At 39.3% G+C, this 22,276-nt stretch overlaps 1 protein-coding gene across 1 annotated transcript; it reads left to right on the top strand.

Annotated features, from left to right (window-relative positions):
• The first annotated feature begins 762 nt into the window (after nucleotides 1-762).
• On the top strand, nucleotides 763-21,751 carry LOC109013226 (probable cytosolic oligopeptidase A). The gene is made up of 17 exons (XM_018995240.2): nucleotides 763-1,186; nucleotides 1,515-1,682; nucleotides 2,149-2,272; nucleotides 3,149-3,225; nucleotides 3,846-3,989; nucleotides 13,999-14,229; nucleotides 14,294-14,384; nucleotides 15,090-15,211; nucleotides 16,611-16,718; nucleotides 16,840-17,085; nucleotides 17,860-18,005; nucleotides 18,347-18,464; nucleotides 19,371-19,530; nucleotides 19,625-19,656; nucleotides 19,806-19,871; nucleotides 21,088-21,159; nucleotides 21,317-21,751. Exons 1-17 carry the CDS (start codon nucleotides 770-772, stop codon nucleotides 21,395-21,397), a joined length of 2,403 nt encoding a protein of 800 aa, XP_018850785.1. The 5' UTR covers nucleotides 763-769; the 3' UTR covers nucleotides 21,398-21,751.
• The last annotated feature ends 525 nt before the right edge of the window (nucleotides 21,752-22,276 follow it).

Here is a 22,276-nt window from a genome sequence, read left to right as displayed (position 1 = left end):
ATCATGGACGTATGAACCACCATCGTAAAGCCACACTGGAACACTACCGGGAGCTCCAAATAATTCACATTGTGACACTATCTGTGTAGAGTTGCCTACGCCCACAAAACACAATGTCAACAGGCGGTGTGAAGACGACAATAAGGCAAATGGTGGTGCGGCACTACGGCGACAACTACGTGAAGAAATCTACCGCTACACTATACTAGAGGAAGATGAACTCACGGTGAGAACTGAGAGGGAAGAAGAAATGAAGAAGAAAGGCAACAACGCCTTCTTCTTTATGTAGCAAAATGATGTCATTCCTACTAAAATGGAACGCCGTCATTTAAGTTAGGAAAGAAAAAACATAGATGCATTTATATTTTTTTAAAGCTTTCAGAGTTCAGAGTCGGAATTTGGAGTCCCCCTGGACTTCGAACTCCAACTCTGACACTGTTTAAATTTTCAGAGCCACTTCGATTTCGACTTCAATTTCCGATCACTCTAGTTCCATCAAAGTTAGAATCGGAGCGGAGGTCGGACGAAGTCAGAATTCTCGGAGATTTGCACAGTCTTGAGTTTTAAGTTGAGATGAATTTAATGATTTGAGAGTTGAGTTTTTAGATATTAAAATAGGTCTAAATATGCAATCAAGGAACCAAACTAAATCATCCAACAGCGACAGAAGTGCCACCTAGAGCACCAATCACGTGATGCAGCCTCTAGTTTGTTTCCAAGTAAACGAAGAACAAAACAAAGTAGACAAGGTCATAGGAAACAAAGCGAAATGAAGGCTGCATCTGCGATACCAAAGAGACGAATACTAGGAGCCCTTCTTCCAATAATAGTTAACACGTTGTTGGCCTCACGCATCTCTGTCACCCAGTCAGTTAACCCGCTACTAAAGCGCACTCCACCTCCCCTTTCATCTCCCAAACAATTCCCCAAATCCAGTCCCTGCCACCTCTGTTCTTCTTCCTTCTCCTTCTCCTCCTGCCTCCCCGCACTCCACAGGCCCACTTGTACAGCTCATTGGCTTTCTCACTCTTGCTCTTCGCTTTCTTCTCTACCAATGGCCGCCACTTCGGCTGTGGAACCACCCATCGAAGCCAACCCCCTTCTTCTAGATTTTGAATTTCCCCCGTTCGATGTCGTTGAAGCCAAACACGTCTCCCCCGGGATCCGTGCCCTCTTGAAGAAGCTTGTATGTTTTGTTTTGTAGTTGATTCTTTTATTGAGTTTTGGTTTCTGGGTTTGTTCTATTTTTGTGTGTTTGGTTCGTGTTCTGATCGTTTTGTCTTGTTTCTGGACTTTGGGTTCTCTGTGTTCTGTTTGATTTCTGGATTTCTAGTGTTATCTTTGTTTGTTTAGGGTTTTATTTATTTTTTTTATTTTTTTCAGTTTTGGACCTTTGGTTGCTGGTCCTTTTTTTTCCCTTTTTGTCTGTTGTTGTTGTTTTTTTTTTTTTAAGCTTAATAATGTTTTGGTTCTGGGCTTTGATTTTTGTTTGTTTTCGATAATGGGTTCTGCAGGAGGATGATTTGGTGGAATTGGAGCACAAAGTGGAGCCTTCATGGCCGAAGTTGGTTGAGCCATTGGAGAAGATTGTAGACCGTTTGACTGTGGTCTGGGGGATTGTCAATCATCTGAAAGCTGTCAAGGATTCTCCCGAGCTCCGTTCTGCCATTGAAGAAGTTCAGGTAACTATATGATCTTTTACGAATATGCTTGTTGTGTCATTTGAGCCATGAACACTAGGGTATTTTTTTATTCCGACTTTAAAGAAAAACCACAAAACTAGAATTAAAATGCAGAGGTCAATGTTTTAGGGTTCGATTTCTTCTTTAGTTCGTGGGTGACTGGACCTTTGAGCCGTGAATACTTGGATATTTTTTTTATTCCGTCATTATAAAGGAAAACCCAAAATCTAGAATCAAAATGCAGAGGTCAATGCTTTAGGGTTCGGTTTCTTCTTTAGTTCGCAGGTGACTGTGCCAGAAAATGTTACAATTAGTCTTCACTCTAGGCTTCCCTTGTAGCTTCTCTCAGATAAACTGTTATTTGAACTTAATCGGATCTGTTTCAGGCCCATGAATTTCTGCCTTCATTTTCAATGTTATGGAACTCTTTAGTTGAGTGATAACATTGTTTACTTGTCGTTCACAGCCAGAGAAGGTTAAGTTTCAGCTGAGGTTGGGACAAAGTAAAGCAATTTACAATGCGTTTAAAGCTATTCAAGAATCTCCTGGTTGGCAGTCACTGAGTGATGCTCATAAACGTATCGTGGAATGTGAGCATCTCCAACATCTTTGTTATGATCCTAACTCTTGAGGGTTAAAGGTTTAACCAATGTCTCTGGAATGTTCTGATTCTGAGGGTTTAGTGGCGAGGGTATATATGCCCTCAAGATCATAACAATCTTTCTATATTATGTTTAGTGGGGAGGGTATCTGCACCTGTTTTCTTCCCTCTTCTTTTGTTGTATATGTGTGCTCAACCTTGTTATCTGTCTTTTTCTCCTTTTTGGTTCTTGTCTTTTTTTTTTTGGGTAGACACTTTTACCTGTTCACAAGTTGACGGAAAAAAGGTACCACTGGCAGGTTTTCTTTCTGTCAAGGGTGGGTGAAATAGCATCCATACCTTCCATTATTAATATTGTTCTGTTTTTCTACTTTTGAAAAAAATATTTTTCTTTTTTGTTGACTATGTTAGGCTTCGTGACTCAGTTTGTTTAAATACTTACATCCTTACATCAAATGCTGGGCTGCTGATTAGTTGAGACTTTGTCCCAGACACCCAGCACGAATAAAAAGAATGATGGGCTGCTGATTAGGTTGTTGGGTATGGAAGGAGAGGAGTAAAAGAAATGATTGGAAAAAAGCCAACTTGACATGGTTTCTTAACTGTATCTTGAATCTTGACTGAAGTGCATATCCTATCTTTGTTACTTGATTCCATTTTTTATGCCTGTACCACCTAGCTTTGTCAGTCTAATCTTGATTTGCTTTATGAGTTTTTTTTAACAAGACACTGTTATTTTGCAACCTAGTTCTGTGTTGAAACTATATCATCTACACTGTCATTTCTATCATTAATTAAATGTTTCTACGTGTTTTGGGTTCAACTTGCATTGTCTGATACTTCAAATGACCTTATTCCCATGCAGTACAGTTAAGGGAAGTGATTCTGAATGGTGTTTCTCTTGAAGATGATAAAAGAGACCAATTTAACAAAATTGAGCAGGTGCTCTTTAAGCTACTTTTCCATTTTTAAGTAAATTTTTGCATCAAGTCGTCAGCTCTTGTTCTCTCTCTCTCTCTCTCTCTCTGTCTGTCTCTTTCTGTCTGTGTGTGTGTGTACTAGAATCTACATAACACAATTGCACATGGAAGTGCTTTGTATCTAATCATGATAATAGGATAGGCCTTTAGCTACAATTATATGCTAATATGTGCCATGGCCTTTGTTGGGTCTGTAGGAGAATCTTTTATATAAGCTCATAAAATAGCATCTCCTATTTCTTCTTCACTTCTTATTCTTCTTCTTCTTCTTCTTCTTACTTTTTTTTTTTTTTTGGGAAGAAGGGTGAGGAGGGTAGAGGTTGTAACTAACTGATATTATATTAGAATACTGTAATTCTTCCTCCTCCTCCTCTAATATGGAAATAGTGGATGTGCGCACTTGGGCTATGCCTATTTCAATGAATACAATCTTTTAATTATAAAAAAAGTGGAAACCACCAGTATCGAACTATTGACTTGGACTTGTACCAAATAGGATTAATAATGATGGTTTTTGTCATTTTAGTTTATTTTGCTACATGGCTTTGCCATTACTTGCTTTTCACCATGATTTCATTTCAGGAATTGGAAAGATTATCTCAAAAATTTGACGAGAATGTTTTGGATGCCACGAAGAAGTTTGAAAAACTAATTATGGATAAGAAAGAAATTGAAGGATTGCCTGCTACTGCTCTTGGATTGGCTGCACAGACAGCAGTGTCTAAGGTAGTCCTTGTTGAAATCCCTTTATTGTGCTTATCTTGTAACACCCTGTTCCCCTAGGCTTAAGAATAATGTCATTTTTTGAAATCTAGGGCACGTCGAATACTACTAACCATTAAAACCATTTACGTAGAAGCCCGGTATAAAAGATTCCATAATAAAACATACTTCACTGAAATTTCAGAGAGTCTGCAGAAACAGTTATTCAAAATCATTCAACTCTCATGTGCTTAACAAAATAAATTTAATGACTGAAAATAGAAAACTAAATATCTCATAAACTTCCTAGGCCTCTGTTTTGTCTCACTGAGTCAAGCCCCTTCCTACAGCTGCTTTCTCACAATGACCGTAACCTGGGGTGGTTAAAACATTTAAAATATACAAAAAAATGAGTTGAATACTCAATAAGCAATACATGACTACATATTTAATCAGTTTAATCTCTTAGTCCATCATCCTTCATCATAATTCATACCTATGTACTCTTAAGATCTTCAAACCTAATCTTGTCTAGCAAACCTATGGCTATTGATGCTATTAACACTTAGTAATTTGAGTTCATATAATCTGAAGCTTAATGCATCCATCCATGGTCAAGCCTATACTACATGTCACCTGAATTGCTCATGATCTATCTTTGTAAAATCTGTCTTATGTTTAAACCATCAAAAGTGTGGGTCTAGGTCCTCAAATATGCATGATTTTATTCAAATAATCATCCTATATGTATGCTTGTCCAATCCCATGTATAAAGATGCATTCTAATGCCATAAAGCCTAATTATAGCATGTGTATTTACTAGTTCCTCACCCTTTATGAAATCCGAGTTTCCATAATTTCATATGATCTCATGGAATTTGTCTAACATGCCTATCATTAAAAGAGAAAAGGGGAGAGAGAGAGAGAGAGAGAGAGAGAGAGAGAGAGAGAGAGAGAGAGAGAGAGAGAGAGAGTTACCTAAAGGAAGAGGTTGATCCAAAGGTTGGGTTGGAGTACATGGCTTGGCTAAGTGGTTTTGTAACACCACCTTCCCGTAGGATAGAGATATTACTAACCTTTAGAACATAATGCCCGGTAAAGAGATTCATATCCTGAAACACCTCATTTATTGAAATTCATCAAAACGTTAAAACTGAATTGAACATGATTGTTTTGGAAACTGAACGAAATATAAAAAGAACATAAACTAATCCTATAAATGACATAAAAGAAATCTAATTCTTGTGATAATATCACTTATTCATTCATAAGTCTTTGTACTAGATCTATTCCTGGCCATCCAGCTCTTCATCATCATAGACATCATCTGTGAGAATTAGACATGGAAGAAAAACAAGAAGACACACAAAAATAATGAGTTGAATACTCAGTAAGTAGTACATCATACCGTAAAATATAATTTTTGCCTAACATACATTTAATTTCTATGATACTCTTCATAACATACATACAGCTTCATGGATTTCAATCAAACACGTAACGTGACTTCTTGAAAGATTTTACATACATATATCAATACAGACTCACATAGCATACATTTTTGTTATTAACATAAGCGGAAGCATATATAATCAAAACATGTAATTGTAAATGCATAATATATTGGTTATCATGTCTTAACATGAAGTTAAACACATTGTGTCCGTGTTTTCACTTATTTGGCATTGTGGTTAACCACGCTTGAGTCCATGGCACCATTACATTTCTTATCTTTCTTAATGCATGAGATTTGATTAGGCTTCATGAACATTTCTAACATGGCATAATCTTGTACGTGGCATAGCATAACGTGATATTACATAACCTGCTCTGAATGTTTTATGACGTTCCAAGGCATACATGATCCGGGTACTACATGAACATGGTCATACATGATCTAAGTACTCCATAAACATGGCATATATAACTTAAGCGTTTCATGAACATGGCTTGCGTAATCTGACTATTACATGGCATACTTGACTTTGAACTACCACTTGAACATTTCATGGCTTTCATATGGATTTAGTAACATTAAATGAATCAAACAACAAATTCATTCACTCAAGCATAATCTCATATTTCATCAAAGATCGAAAGGTAAACTAATCTTGACTTGCCTCTTAGCGTAGCTTAGTTAACAATCATAAGCACATCACATTTTCATACATAATAATAATAATATTCACAGTACGCATGCATTTATATGATCATACTATTTACCTCTTAGCATTGCTTCCTGATTTCCCACTTGTAGCGCGTTACCTATACGAAGTGCTAATCATCACTAACCTTTCTAGAAAGATGTGTCATAGCATTCTAAATACTTGGAATCATATGTAATAGTATTTATTCAAAACTCATCACATATTCCTTGACTTCTATCTAAACATAACTTAATCATTTTATAAAAATCTTAGTTAAAGTCAATTGAAATATTAACAAAATAATGGACCCAACAATAGTTAAAAAAAATACTTTAAAAATATACTTTAAAATCCCTTTAGACTTGCTGCTGTAAAATGGTTTGTAAACTTCCCCCTGATTACCATAAATGTGGACCCTTTTAGCAATAACTCTTACAACACAGCCCACACTTAAAGCAAATCTAATTTAAATCATATGTTTAATAAAACTCACCCAGCCCTTATAGGAAAACAGACAACGTAATGCACAAATTTAAAACATGAAGTCTCCCATAGGCACTGTAGGCTACACTGAAATTATAAAGAAAGTCTCTTTAGTAGGATTTACGGAGGCCTATGAGCAAAGGGTATTCTGGGAAATCATCCTAAAGGGGCATGGGTGTTATGGGAAAACTGATTATAAGGGAAAATAAGGGAAATTATAGGCTACCCGGGGGGGGGGGAACATTCTCATTGCTTACAGAGGAGTTGAACAGAATGAAGGAAATGGTTCTATGATGCTCACCGAGAGAAGAAGGCTGAGGCGACGGCGGCTCTGGAGTGGTTGGAAGTGACCGACAACACAAATGGGTCCTCTGGGCAGTGGCGCGATGCAAGAGAGAGAGAGAAAGAGAGTGAGGGAGTTAGACCGAGACAGTGAAAATCACGGGAAGGAAGAGATCTCGTCGGGGACTTACCGGAAAAGGGTGGTTTCAACGGGATTGGGTTGGCCGGCGTTTTCTGGCGCCGTGGGTTGTGCTCCGACGTCCTAGGGTGGTCGGCGATGGCTGGGCAGAAATAAGGCTTATGCGGAATTGTGGTTTCTCTGGTTATTTCAATGTGTGCAACACAGAGGCTTAGTGAGTTTCTTATAGGCGATGGGAGGGAACAACGTGAACCCTTAGGAGATTGGCTGAAATTTGAAGTTGCCTAAACTTTAGGAACCTACTCTTACGTGGATACAGTTTCTGAGAGGGTATGAAGAGTTTGAATTGGAGTTGATCTCAAACTGGAAACCGAAACTAATACGGGGACTAAGTGGATAGAGTATACGAAGGTTTTAAGGGAAAGAAATCTTTTTTTTTTGATCGGTAAACAAATTTTTATTGATCAAAAGGGAGACAAAGAGTGTCCAAGTACATGGGACATATACATGAACACGATCACAATGTCTAGCATAGAGATACAAGAAACTCATGAAAAGACCTGCCATGAAAATCAATTACAATCGACCAATGGAGTAAAGTATTGAAAAACAAAATTCTAAGCTCTTCCATTGATCTTTCTTGATCTTCAAAGCATCTTGCATTCCGCTCCCTCCAAATGCATCACCATAGACAAATAGGTAACATCTTCCATATGGATGCAATTTGAGTGTTGCCCCTAATACCTCTCCAAGAGGCTAAAAAATCACACACCCTTTCCGGCATCACCCACGCTAACCCCACCCGTGCTAAGACATCTGTCCATAAAGTCATGGCAACCTCACAATGTAGTAATAGATGGTCAACGGACTCACCACTCTTCTTACACATGTAACACCAATTTATAGCGATAATGCCACGTTTCCTTAGGTTATCTATGGTAAGAATCTTCCCCAAAGATGTTATTCATACAAAAAAAGCTGCCTTTAGAGGTGCCTTTGTCTTCCAAATGCTTTTCCATGGGAACGGGACTGAGTTGTGCAAGTTTAAGGAGTGGTAGAAAGAGCGAGCCGTGAACACTCCCTTCTTAGATGGACGCCAACATATCTTGTCTTCTCCTTCCCCCGACACACTAGTGGAATACACAAAATCAAAAAAGGCCAAAAGGTCGTCCATCTCCCAATCTTGTGCATCTCTATGAAAAGTGAGGTTCCATTGGGAAGAGCCATTGGAAGAGATAATCAGATCTGCGATAGAAGCTTCTTTCCTTCTTGCTAGGCTATAAACTTGTGGATAAACATCCTTGAGCATCCGATCACCACACCATAAGTCATGCCAAAACTTTACCTTAGATCCGTTGCCGACTTTGAAGCAAGTAAGTGCTGCATATGTGTCCCACCCTCTTCTAATGTGTTTCCAAAGCCCAACTCCATGAGGTCCACTCACCGCATTAGAACACCACCCTCCCCAAGATTCCCCGTGCTTCAAAGCAATAACGGTTCGCCACAAGGCCTCCCGTTCTTGGTGATATCTCCATAACCATTTGCCAAGCAAGGCTTGATTGAAAGTTCTCAAATTCCGTATACCCAAACCTCCTTCTTTGATAGGGGAACAAATTGTGGCCCATTTCACCAAGTGAAATTTAAACTCATCTTTGATCCCTCCCCATAGGAAATCCCGTTGAATTTTCTCCATGCGATGAGCCACCTTAGCAGGGAGCGGAAATAAGGAAAGGAAATATGTTGGTAAGTTAGACAGAGTACTTTTTATGAGAGTCACCCGGCCCCCTTTAGATAAGTACATCCTCTTCCAACCAGCTAGTTTCCTCTCCATTTTTTCTATTACAACATCCCAAATAGATTTCGATTTGAACGCCGCACCTAATGGAAGGCCAAGATGTATCATGGGCAGCTGAGTTATCTTACCCTCCAAGACGGATGCCAGACTCTCCACATTGGGTACATGTCCCACTGGCACTACCTCTGATTTAGCCAAGTTCACCTTCAAACCTGACACGGCTTCAAAGCATAATAAAAGAGCTCTCAAAGCTCGGATTTGCTCCCGTCTGGCCTCACAAAAGATTAGTGTATCATCAGCAAACAAAAGGTGAGTGATGTTAAGCAAACCTGACCTTGCCTCTCCCACTGAGAATCCTGATATGAATCCTCCCTCTACCGCCCCTGAAATCATCTTGCTGAAAGCTTCCATTACAAAAACAAAGAGAAGAGGAGAAAGAGGGTTTCCTTGTCGCAAACCTCGAGAGCTCTTAAAAAAACCTTTGGATGTGCCATTCACCAAAACAGAGAAACAAGGCGTGGAAATACAATGCAGGATCCAAGAACACCATTTAGAGCCAAAACCGCATCTTTCCAGCATATAAATTAAGAAACTCCAGTTGACGTGATCGTAAGCTTTCTCCATGTCTAACTTACAAAGGAGTCCCGGCTCTCCCGATTTAATACGACTCTCCAGACATTCGTTGGCTATAAGCACCGAGTCAAGGATTTGCCTACCTTGAACAAATGCATTTTGAGGCTTCGAAATCAAGCCTTCCATCACCTTACTCAGTCTGTTCGCCAATACTTTGGATAAAATTTTGTATAGCCCACCCACCAAACTAATGGGACGAAAATCTTTCACTTCTACAGCACCGGGCTTTTTAGGAATGAGTGTTAAGAATGTACTATTAAGGCTTCTCTCAAACCGCCCGCTTCTGTGAAATTCATGAAAAACCTCCATAATGTCATCTTTAAGCACATCCCAACATGTCTGGAAGAAAGCCATGGAGAAGCCATCGGGACCTGGGGCTTTATCACCCGCCATACCCTTAATCACCGACCTGACCTCTACCTCATCAAATGGCCTCTCGAGTCATTCCGCAACCTGCGGGTCAAGAACATCAAACACCAACCCGTCAAGTCTCGGTCTCCACTCAAATTGTTCCGAAAACAACTTATCATAGTAATTGACAATGTGGTATGAGATCTTGGTATGGTTGGAAGAGACCGCCCCATCTATCAACAAAGTATCTATAGTATTGTACCGCCTATGTGAGTTGGCCACTTGGTGAAAAAACTTGGTACATCTATCCCCTTCCTTTAACCATAAAGCTCGTGATTTCTGACGCCACGATATTTCTTCCAAAAGAGACAACCGTTCAATGTCCGCAATCACTTGGGATTTGCGGGCCCGTTCGGTTTCAGTGCAAACCCTCTCCTCTTCCACACCCTCCATATTCTTAAGCTCCTCCATTAGAACAGATTTCTGACTGTCCACATTACCAAACTCTTGTATATTCCACTTCTTCAGGTCCTTTTTCAAAGACTTTAACTTGCAAGCCATCTTATGGCTAGCATTACCATTAAAATGGTAAGAGGACCACCATTGTCTTATTCTGTCCAGAAAACCCTCTGACTTCAACCACATGTTCTCAAATTTGAAATACCTTGGGCCTCTTCTGATGCCCCCACAATTCACAAGAATGGGGAAATGATCTGAATACAACCTGGGAAGTCTCTTCTGAATGAGATCCGGATATTGTGCCTCCCATTCCGGAGAGATTAAAAATCTATCTATCCTCGACCAAGATGGAAGTTCTCGGTTGTTAGACCAAGTGAATGAACCACCTGCAAGAGGAATATCTAGTAAATTCTGTTCGGAAATGAAGTTAGAAAAATCTACCATTGGTGAGTTGAAACCCGAGCCACCTGATCTCTCGCTCGGGAAACGGGTGACGTTAAAATCACCTCCAATACACCAAGGTAAGTCCCATAAACTGTAGATACCAGCCAACTCATCCCATAGTAGCCTTCGAGACCGGTCAAAATTAGGCCCATAGACGCCTGCAAAAGCCCACTGATAACCACCCCTTATGTTCTTAAAAGAGCATGCCACCACATAATCCCCCATGCAATCTTCCATTTTTTCCACCACCCTTTTGTCCCACATAACTAGTATGCCCCCGGAAGTTCCATTTGACGGTAAATACAGCCATCCCACATGCAAACCGCCCCACAAACTCCTAATAGTACGAAGAGAAATAAGTGCCAGTTTAGTTTCTTGTAGGCAAACAATGTCTACTTTCCAACTACGGAGAAGGGACCTAATAAGTATTCGTTTATTCACATCATTGATCCCTCTCACCTTCCAAGATAAGATTTTAGGCTTCATTAACAAGAGAGACATCCCTCCCTTTTGCTCTATCTCTCCCCGAGGTTCCTTCCTTATTATCATAGTTAATGGAGCATTGCAATCTTTTCAATTCTCTCTCCTTTTTAGCTGCCGACTTCAGTACCATGGAGCGACCAGCTTCCATGGCTACTAGGAGAGCCATGAATTGGTCTTCGTATCCTTCACAGGAAATCCCCACCCAACCATGAAACTCCTCTACTTTTTTTAGTACCCAATCTGATGCTCGATGTGCAATATGAGGTGGAAGCATCTGTAAGGGTATCGGGCTACTCATCTCCTCCTCTTCTCTGCCCCCAGAGTCCCCATAAATGCTCAGCTGACTGGTACCCATCTCCTTTCCACCGACAGAATCTGCTCCCACCAAGATAGTGAGTCTTGACCCACCCATAACTGAGTCTGGTTCAACCACATCATCGGGGCTAATTGTGTCTGGTTCAGCATGCTCCAAACACATCTTCGGGGCTGTCTGTGTCTGGTTCGAAGGCATAGGCTCGAATACAGTAGCCAGAGCAACTTCACGTATAAGTCCCGAACCTTCTATGACCTTGTCGCTGCTCGCCGACGGCTCCTCTGACATCGGCGACGAAGTCTGTGCGCCGATACCCTTCATCGTGACAGTCTGTGCAGCATTCGGTCCATAGTGAGTACAGAGGCCGTCGTAACTCTCTTCTACTTGCTCTGGTTCCGTACCCACCGGCGATGCAACGTCCATCGTTGCCTCTGCGACCTTAGACGGAGTCGATTGCGTCGTTTCCGGTGACGGTGGCTCAGGCCCACTCGTCGACGGGCCACCTGCGGCCTGCTTCTTCTTCCTCCAGATGGCATCCCGTTTCCCCAAGGCCCTTAAGCCCTTCCCTTGGCCCTTAAGCCCTTCCCTTGGCCCTTAAGCCCACCATCCGTGTCCCCAAGGCCCACATGGCAACCCGAGCCCATTCCTTCCAGATCATAACCCTCAACGCACCGTATTAACTCCCCAACTCTATTAGTTAGCTCCCCCAACGATTCCTGCACTTCACGTAACTCCATCAGAATTTTTTCTTCTTTCGGTCCCATCACCCCTCTGCCAATACCAACTCCACACTGAGTATCTGCCGAAAGAGGAGGTAATCCCTTTTGCAAGCCTCCCATCACATTGCGCTGCACAGCTCGAGGCACCTCCAGAGCCTCCTTGTATGACTTGGATGGCCAAGTTTCCACCATCTCAGGCGATGGGTTTCTCCCCTGGACAGCTACTCTGCCCATATCCTTCAACACTACCACCATCTTCCTCCACCCCATTCCTGCCTTGTCTTCAGGTATAAGAATGTAGCTCCTGCGCCCTCCCCCCCCATACACAGCCAAAGCCATATATGAGCCACGAGAGTTAGAGCAACGCTGGGCTGTAAGGCCTCTGTCACCTTCCCTCCGAGCTGAGTAGTAGCCTTTGTTCTCAGCCTTTAAACAAGCCTCCAGTGAGTTAGCCACCCAACTGATAGTCTCTAAACCCAACCATATGCAGCTCACTCCTTTCCATCCTTTCTCAGTAATGGATACCCTACCCCCAGGTCTTCTCACCTCAAAAACCTTAGACTCTATAGCTAAACAACTAAAAGAGTTCATTTTTCTAACAGATAAACCCCGTCAACAACCTCCAAGCACCATTGACAACAAGAAAAGTCTAAAGCGTACGGAGAGAAAAAGACCCTGGAGAGAAATATCATAAAAAAATAAAAGCAGGTGTGTGGTGTAGGGCTGCTGAGTAGAATTTTTCATATCTAAAACATTCATTTCACTTAAGGGAAAGAAATCATTAACTTAATCTATTTGTTAACACAAAATTTAAAATGATAAAATAAATAAAAATAAAAATAAACAAATATAAAGACAATAAAATACTCGCTTTAAGCCTTAAATTTGGACCCGTATGTTACTGGTTTGGATCTTGATCCTCTTGCTTGGGGTGTGGTGTGAGTATTGTAGCAAGGGAGGGCTATGGGGCTTTGGGTTTTTGGTTTTAGCACAAAATATAAGAGAATTTCGTGGCCTTGGAGGGGGCCGTGCTTGGGGCTCATGTAATGGTAGGTGGGCTGTCCTATGGGATCTATAAATAGAATTTGGAGGGTGTAGTGTCCAAGGGGTGTGGTAATCCTAGTGTTATGGGTTTAGTGGAGTGTTTGAATGCCATTTGGAGTCATAGTTGCCCTAGGAGTTGTGGTTGCGTGGGGAGTTTTGTTTGTCTTGGGAGTTGTGATTGGAGTAGAAATAGGTGACTTGTAGTTGGAGTAGAACTAGACTTGTGCTTGCAACTAGAAGTGTGGTGCAAGTAGGTTTCGAGTATAACATATGCGGGCTCACTTTCATGGGCTTATATGGGTTTGGCAAGGATGATGCTTGGGCTTGCTCATCCTTACATGGTGTCTAGTGGGTTTGGGCCTAATTTTAGATCTAACCCTAATTCACTCTCTAAAAATAGAAACCCAATTTATTTGTGAACCCTAACTTTCCGAAATTAGAAACCTCAAAAGTTTTTTTTTGATAGGTAATAAAAAAATTATATTCATAGAAATAGGCAAAGCCCAGGTACATAGGAAGTATATATGAGGAACACCTAGCTAGAGGTTACAATAGAAAGTAGAAGGTCATGGGCCCTTAGCCCATTACAAACTATGGCCCCCGCCCATAAAAACAATGACTTAAGAAAGAAAGAAACCTCAAAAGTTCAGAATGTTACAAATGCCTGTTTCATTTCTCAATTCTACTGGATTGGTTTTTATCTTATCTATCATTGCCAATGCATCTCTATTTATTTCACAGGGTTATGAAAATGCTAATGCTGAGAATGGGCCTTGGATAATAACGCTGGATGGTCCAATTTTTATGTCTATTATGCAACATGCTCGAAATCGATCTTTGCGTGAAGAAGTCTACCGTGCTTATGTAACACGTGCCTCAAACGGAGATTTGGATAATACGGCAATAATTGACCAGATTTTGAAACTTAGGTTGGAGAAGGCTAAGCTTCTTAATTATAACAATTATGCTGAGGTATGTTCTACTATCTTTTAACATCACTTTTTTTTTATCGACTTTCTGAAATATATTTCATCAGGTAAGCATGGCAACCAAAATGGCTACTGTTGAAAAAGCAGAAGAGCTTCTAGAAAAACTTCGCAGTGCTTCATGGAATGCTTCAGTTCAAGGTAGTGCACTGTACATAGTTTACTCATGGTTGTAAATAGATTACTATTTGAATGATCTTATGAAGCATTAGTGAAACTTAATTCCCAATATGCTTTACTGCATGGAAGTATATAAACCAGTTTGGCTATTCCATTGTTTTGTTAAATTCTTCTGTTGTCTTGGAAACATGATCTCGGTATTTATTTATTTAATTTAATTTAATTTAAATATGTACTTCAGATCATCAGATGCCATGTTGTGAACTGAAACTTTGCTCAGTATGAAATTGGAATGTGTGCATGTTTCTTTACGCACATAAATTAAGCATAACTGTTCCACTTATTGCAAAGTTAGAATTTTGGTTATAATGTTCTCTTATTCTCAAATGAAGTTGCTTTTCTTTTCTTGATAAGTAACATAATTTTATTAGAAGCACAGGGCATTGTGACCCAAGTAACGAAAAATATATGAAAAGAAAACCCCAACTAGCAAGAAGAAGAAAATGAGCAAAAGTTTCTCCCATTTCTCTAGCTTTCTAGACTTCTTTAGAAAACTGGTCTTCTAGACTTTAAAAAAAGTTGCTTTTCTTAGCTCAAGTTTTGTAATGTTTTATGCCTGTGATCTCTTTGGTCAACACAAGATTTCATTCTTAATGCGAGTCTTTCACAACACATCTTTTATGTTGGATGTATCCAAGGACTTGACCTTTTGCTTGATCCTTGTAGATATGAATGACATTAGATGTTTTGCCAAGACTCAAGGTGCTGTAGAAGCTGATGATTTGAGCCATTGGGATGTCAATTTTTGGAGTGAGAGGCTTCGTGAATCAAAATTTGACATCAACGAGGTTGGATCTACATTTGTGTATTCATTTCTAATCCAATTTATATTTGAAATTATATTTCTAATCCTCTTGTATACTTCCTGTATACTTGGGCTATGCCTATTTAAAACTCTTATTAATTATCAAAAAAATATATATATTGAAAGATTCAGATCTACTCCCTTAACTGTCTGAAAGTAAATAATTCTCCTGTCTTTTGGATATTGCAATTTTACAACTGTTTCAGGTTAAATGGAGATGAGGATCTGTCTGGTCAACCAATTCTTAGACATTCTCTCTCTCTCTATAGTTGAAAAACATTGGAGGGTATATTCTACATGTATTTGTCTGTTATGCCTGCAAACGCACCGATGCTTGATGCCACATGTCACATAAAATAGAATAGAAATGTAAATATTGTTTTTTTTTTCCCGAGTATAAATGTTTTTTAAGTAAAAAATTGAAAAATCTAATAACTTAGAAGTCAAAGAATAAAATATATCTAAAAAACCTTAAATATAAATAAATAAATAAAATAAAATGAAGGAACAGTGGTTGCTGGAGAAGGGGAGTGCCCTCCCCACCCAACCATTGCCTGGATCGTGAGGAACAGGACGGCCTCTCTCCCTCAATACTTGGTTTGGCCAACTAGGCTTGGCCTAGGTTGGCTTGGGTGGGCCACTGAGGCCTACCCCCCCAAGCCAGCTCAGGTGTGGCTTATTCTGCCAAGGTTCATTTTGGGTTAGCCAATTGTGTTTGTGGGGGGGGGGGGGGGGGGGGGGGGGGGGGCATAGTTGCGGAGGGTGAGGGAGGCTCTCCCATCCCCCACACTCCCATATTCTTTTTTATATTTTGATTTTTAGGTTTTGGAGTTTTTATGATTTTATGTATATGTGTTTTTAATTCTTTTAGTTTTTTTTATCTTTTTTTTTCTTGAGCTTTTGTGTCCAATTTTTATAAATTTTTATTTTTCTGAAAATATCTTGGACTTTTATTTCTGTGGGTGTTCATTTGTTTTTTATTTGTAATTTTTCTGAAGTATTTTTATAGTGATTTCTTTTCTTTTCTTAAATAAATTTTAATTTTAACTTTTATTATTTTTTCAGTCATGCGGCATGCCACATCTGCATTTATTAGATTAGTTAAGGGAAATCTGATGAAGGTTCCTAATTGATAAAATTGTTAGAACACAGGAGCAAAATGATAAAATTGAAAAACCCAAGGAGCAAAGAGATAATAATACAAAACTCGGACTGTTTTTTCTATAGTTGAAAATTTGTAGGGGTATTTTGTATGTGTATGGATCCCTATACCCATGCATTAATGTGTTTGCACTCACACACATATATATAGTTCCCTGGGTATAGTTGAATGAGTATTAATCTTCTTGTGGAGAAACTAAATTTTCCCTGCTATTCTACAGGAAGAACTGCGCCCATTCTTCTCCTTGCCAAAGATTATGGATGGCCTGTTTAACCTTGCAGATACACTCTTTGGAATTGAGGTTGAGAAAGCTGATGGTTTAGCTCCGGTAGTATATTGTAGTTCCTCCATACTTTTCCAAAAGAAAAGGTTGCTTCATCATGTTTTTCTTTTGGTTTCTGTAATTTAGATCCTAATTTCACATCCCATTAAAATGACTGTTATTTCAGGTTTGGAACAATGATGTTAGATTCTATCGTGTCAAAGATTCTTCAGGTAGTCCCATTGCATACTTCTATTTTGATCCATATACCCGACCATCTGAGAAAAGGGGAGGTGCATGGATGGATGAGGTTGTTGGTCGAAGTCGCGTGCTGTCACGTGATGGTTCCTCTGTAAGGTTGCCTGTTGCCCACATGGTGTGCAATCAATCGCCTCCAGTGGGAAACAAACCAAGCCTAATGACATTCCGTGAGGTAATCTCAGTTGCATTGGGTTCTAGAATATTATCTGTAATTTGTAAAATTCTGACAAACAGACTGTCTAGGCCTGCCCTTGGCTTTGGCTTGACACATGCACACCAGGCTGCTGAGTTAATTCTTGCCTATCTCAATGTAGGTGTTAGGAACTGTCACTGTGATATGCTGTTTAATGCTATTACCTACAAGTTTGTGTGTACGCTGGCTAAAGTATGTAATAATTTAAAAGGGAATCCTTGTGAACAAAGCCAAAACATGGAAAGAAGGGAAATGAGAGAAACATGTGTTTTCTCCGTGGATTCCACAAGAGAATGGTACTAGCTGCAAGACCAGAACAGCTCATAGCATTGATCTGGGCCTATACCAGTTACAAGTTTTATGATTTCATTTAATACATACCTAAATGATCTTATAATTCAACCCTCACCTCACATCATCTTATTAAACTTTAAATAGATTAAGCACATTACTAATAACAGAACTACAAATATTTTAGAACCAATTACTGCTTCAGGTTCTTAATAATTAGTACAAGTGCATTATTGAAACCCACCATATTAGTTTTGAGCTAGACGGTTTCCCCACAATCAGTCTACCGGAAGGATGAACTGCTTTTATTCTTAACTAGATGGTTGAGTTGAAATATATTTTTTTGTCAGTTCCGTGTGTTATTTGCTGGAAAATTGGAAAATTACGGATGATTATTCTTGGTTCTGCAGCTTTTTTTTTTTTTTTAATTTGTTGTCAGATTCGATAATGGCTATTATGCAGGTTGAGACTGTCTTCCATGAATTTGGTCATGCTCTTCAGCATATGCTGACCAAGGAGGATGAGGGTCTAGTTGCTGGTATTCGGGGGATAGAGTGGGATGCCGTTGAATTACCTTCTCAGTTCATGGAAAACTGGTGTTATCACAGGTAATTATGTTGACATAGATCCTTAGCTTTGGTGCGGTAGATTTTCATAACCTGTGAATACCTCCATATTGTACTTCAACGAAAGTGTTTCATATTGTACTTCAAACTACCTTGTTGCATGGTGTTAGCTGTTAGGGGTACTTGATATGCATGATACAGGTGCTTGGTTCTTACCCCTAATGTGTTTTTTTTTCCTCTGTTAGACCTTACTCATGGTTTAAGGAGCCAAATATACACTTCTTTTTCCTCTGTTGTAGTGGTATCATGCAACCATATGCAGGTTATTTGAATTTGAATGCATATCTTCTTTTATATTTCATATTTTCTGTTGATATCTTTAGGGATACTTTGATGGCCATTGCAAAGCATTACGAAACTGGGGAGAGTCTCCCTGAAGAAGTATATTTGAAGCTTGTTGCAGCTAGGACTTTTCGTGCCGGCTCACTAAGTCTTCGTCAGGTCGGTGTGCTTGGTTGGTGTTATTTATTTTTTTTCCTTCCATGTATTTTCCCTTTATTTGTGTTATATCATTTTGTATTACTGGTGTGAATTGGATTAAATATTGGGTTTCCATTTCAGTTCACATGCCTGTGCTAGTACTAAATGATCTGTGAGCTTCAAGTAACTTAGTGAAAAACCATGTAACTTAACCAAGTGTGATTTTGCGTGCAAGTATAGGAGGGTGAGCTGTGGTTATTTTTGGAATAAGATCCATAGGGAAAGAGGATGGTTAAAACCATTATAATTCTTTAGAATGCTTTTACATGGAGTTTGAGAGTGATGCTGCATAACGAGCAACCTGTATGGAATTGCAACATCCATTAGCTTGACCATTGAGCAAAGATATTATCCCTTCATCATTCCAATTAATGATCCAACTTTATACTGGTGAATTGCTAAATTAAAAGTTTCGAACACCTTATTTCCACAGGGTGGCATTGACCTTTTCCACGCTTTGGTATACATGATGAATGATAAGGGAAGCCAAATAGTTATATATTTTGGTGGGCTTGGTGGTGTTTCCAGAGCCTTGGTCACCTTCCCCCTGTCCTGGTCAATTTGTTCTGTTCCCTAAAAATTGTTAAATTCACCTGCAATTTCAAAAGAAGGATATAGGATGAGCCTGGGGCTTGAGTGGGCACTAGAAAGGTTTGATCTCATGTAATCAAGAAATTTTGTCTCTAAGCTGTTGCATTAAGTAGCAGGGAGTTTAACATTGTTGATTGTTATTTGCGATTGGTCTTGTAATCTAAGACAACTCCAAACAAGTGTTTGGCATCAGAAGAGTGATGAGACAATTAATATAGCAAGTAATTCTTAGATTACTGATAAGATTTCTTCAAATTTTTATTGTAATTTTTGCAGTTAAGATTTGCAAATCTAGATTTGGAGCTGCATACGAAGTATGTTCCTGGTGGGTCAGAATCCATCTATGATATTGATAGGAGGGTTTCTGAACGAACACAAGTGATCCCTCCGCTACCAGAAGACAAGTTCCTTTGTGGTTTCAGCCATATATTTGCAGGTTTTTTCTCCGTCGTATCTGCATTGACTTAGGCTTCATTTTCACTTAGCTGCAACCTTAACCCTTTCTTTGTTCAACTTTTTGCCAATATTAGGTGGATATGCAGCTGGATACTACAGTTACAAGGTATTATCTATTCCTGTGATATTCAGAGTTCTCTTTCTCATACTGTGTGAACCCTCTTTGAACTGTGGGCATGCTTTTTACTGGTTGCTCCCGTTACCATTCTTGCTTCTTTTGAATTATTTTGAAAGCATTATCTTTGCGTTTGGCAGTGGGCTGAGGTGTTGTCAGCAGATGCCTTCTCTGCATTCGAGGATGCTGGACTGGATGACAGCAAGGTATGTTGGGAAGATCTGTCTGGAAGGATTGGCCTTCAATGTTTTGCAACTTAATGTAATTTATCATGTACTATAGTTCTACTTTTGCATATTGAACATAGTTTCTAAACTCGAGTTCTCTCCACATTGCACTTGATTTTTTTTTTTATAAGTAAAAATATTATATATATCAATAGGAGTAGCCAAGTACACTGGATGTATACAAGAAAACTGTAACGCCCCAATGGAAGTCCTGAACCACATTGCCTATACTCCAAAAGGACTAGTCAATGATACAATTGGAGCCCCCTTAGAACCTTATAAAGAGTAAGAATTTCTCCTTCCCAAGCAATGTGGGATCTCATACACCACCTACCCTTATCCATATCATATGGGGTATCACAATCTACCCCCCTTAAATTCCCGACGTCCTCGTCGAGCCTGTCCATTATAGGTGGCACGGCTCAAGTCCTACATTTCTGGTTGGGATAGGCTCTGATACCATTTGTAACGCTCTAATAGAAGGCCCAAACCACATGGCCTATACACCAAAAGGACTAGTCAATGATACAATTGGAGCTCCATTAGAACCTTATAAAGAGCAAGAACTTCTCCTTCCCAAGCAATGTGGGATCCCATACACCACCTACCCTTATCCATATCATATGGGGTATCACTAAAACACCTAGCCCATACTAGAGAGCTCCTAATGACCCAAAAAGCCTATGAAAAACTACCCAAAATACATCAAGTCCGAGTTGGACCACATTGCACTTGATTGATCTCTGTTTTTGGTTTTACCTTATTGACAATGTGGTTACATTGCCTATTGTATTTCTGAATGTGCAAATATGTCGCCTAATGTGGATCGAGGGTTATCTTCGAATTTAATGAAAGTTATTTATAACAGAAAATGAATGTCTACCTATAATTTGTGGGTTGTATATTAGGTGATAGCATGGTCATGGCATGTTGGAGAATCCTCGTAGGACTTCAGGATAAACGTGCCCGAACTAAACGTGTTGTTGTGGTCATCAACATTAAGTTCGTATTCAGTATTCACACTATGCATTAGCCTTGGAATGACATATGTGCAAAGTATTATAGTTCTGGTAAATACTGCCATAAGGCTTTCTGAAGATATTTTTTGGCAGAAATCATAGCAGTCAGAGCTCCATTGTGAAGATGTGCTTATTTTACCATGCTTTACGTATTGCGTGATTATGTCTTGCAACAGGCTGTGAAAGAAACAGGGCACAAGTTCCGAGAGACTATCCTTGCACTTGGAGGTGGCAAAGCGCCCCTAGAGGTTAGAAAATAGATTCTCTGTTTTGCTCTCCCGATGAAAGACGCATGGATGGCTTGATCTCAATTACTTGCTGCATCATAATGATACCCTTCTAGTCGAATTTACATTGTTAGACTCTTATCTGATATCCATAACAATATAACGTTGTTGCATCCAGGTATTTGTGGAATTCCGTGGGCGTGAACCTTCACCGGAGGCACTGCTCCGGCACAATGGACTATTGTCAGCCTCTGCATAATATTCATTGTGTAGCAGATGCAGGTTTCTTTGTTGGATCTTTCATTTCCACCCCCAAATGAAAAGACCCCAGAATAAATTTCAAGCCATAATCGCTACCCGTGGTGGTCTTGATTGTATAAGCATTCTAGGTGATTTTTTCAGTATTTGTTAAAATGAATTGCCAATTCATGTCTCTCTGTTAAAAACCCCGAATGGAGAGGATCAGATCTTTGTCTCAATTGAAGAAAGAAATGGAAGGAACAAAGTAATAACCGCAGAAACGTGTTCTTATGTTCAGCCCTTGTGCTACCCGACTATTTGTCAACCCTTCATCTTCATCAGATTCATTATAAACTATAATTTCCTCTTCCAACAACCAAATCCAAAATTTGCAAAATCTCATCAAATGAATTAAGAGTAATGGTAGATATGATCTTAGAGATTGTAAGCGTTACGTATTCTTTTTAAAAAATGTTGAGTCTATCATGAAAGAGTTGATTTTTTTCATGTGTCTTAAATTTTTTCTACTTTTTTTAGAGGGAATGTGCGGACTCGTAATTAATAAATAATTTTTCATAAATAAATGTTGAAGTTTCTAGACCTTAGAAATCATTTTACCACCACCCAAAACCATTCTTCCACCTCATTTTTCTTAACCACAAATCGGAATAAATCCAGGTCATTGTCCAAAAGAACTTGGAATTGGATAAAGCCAGACTTTTGTCCAAAAACCATGCAATTATTTACGCCTAGTTTGTTTTAGATGTGATAAATTGAGATTAAAGTTAAAAATTAAATGTAATATTATTAAAATATTATTTTATTTTTAGAATTTAAAAAAGTTGAATTATTTATTTTATTTTAAATAAAAATTTGATAAAGTTATAATGATTAGATG

This window comes from Juglans regia, chromosome 11 (genome assembly GCF_001411555.2).
Source record: "Juglans regia cultivar Chandler chromosome 11, Walnut 2.0, whole genome shotgun sequence".
Lineage (NCBI taxonomy): Eukaryota > Viridiplantae > Streptophyta > Magnoliopsida > Fagales > Juglandaceae > Juglans > Juglans regia.
This window is presented reverse-complemented; position numbering and strand designations above follow the sequence as displayed.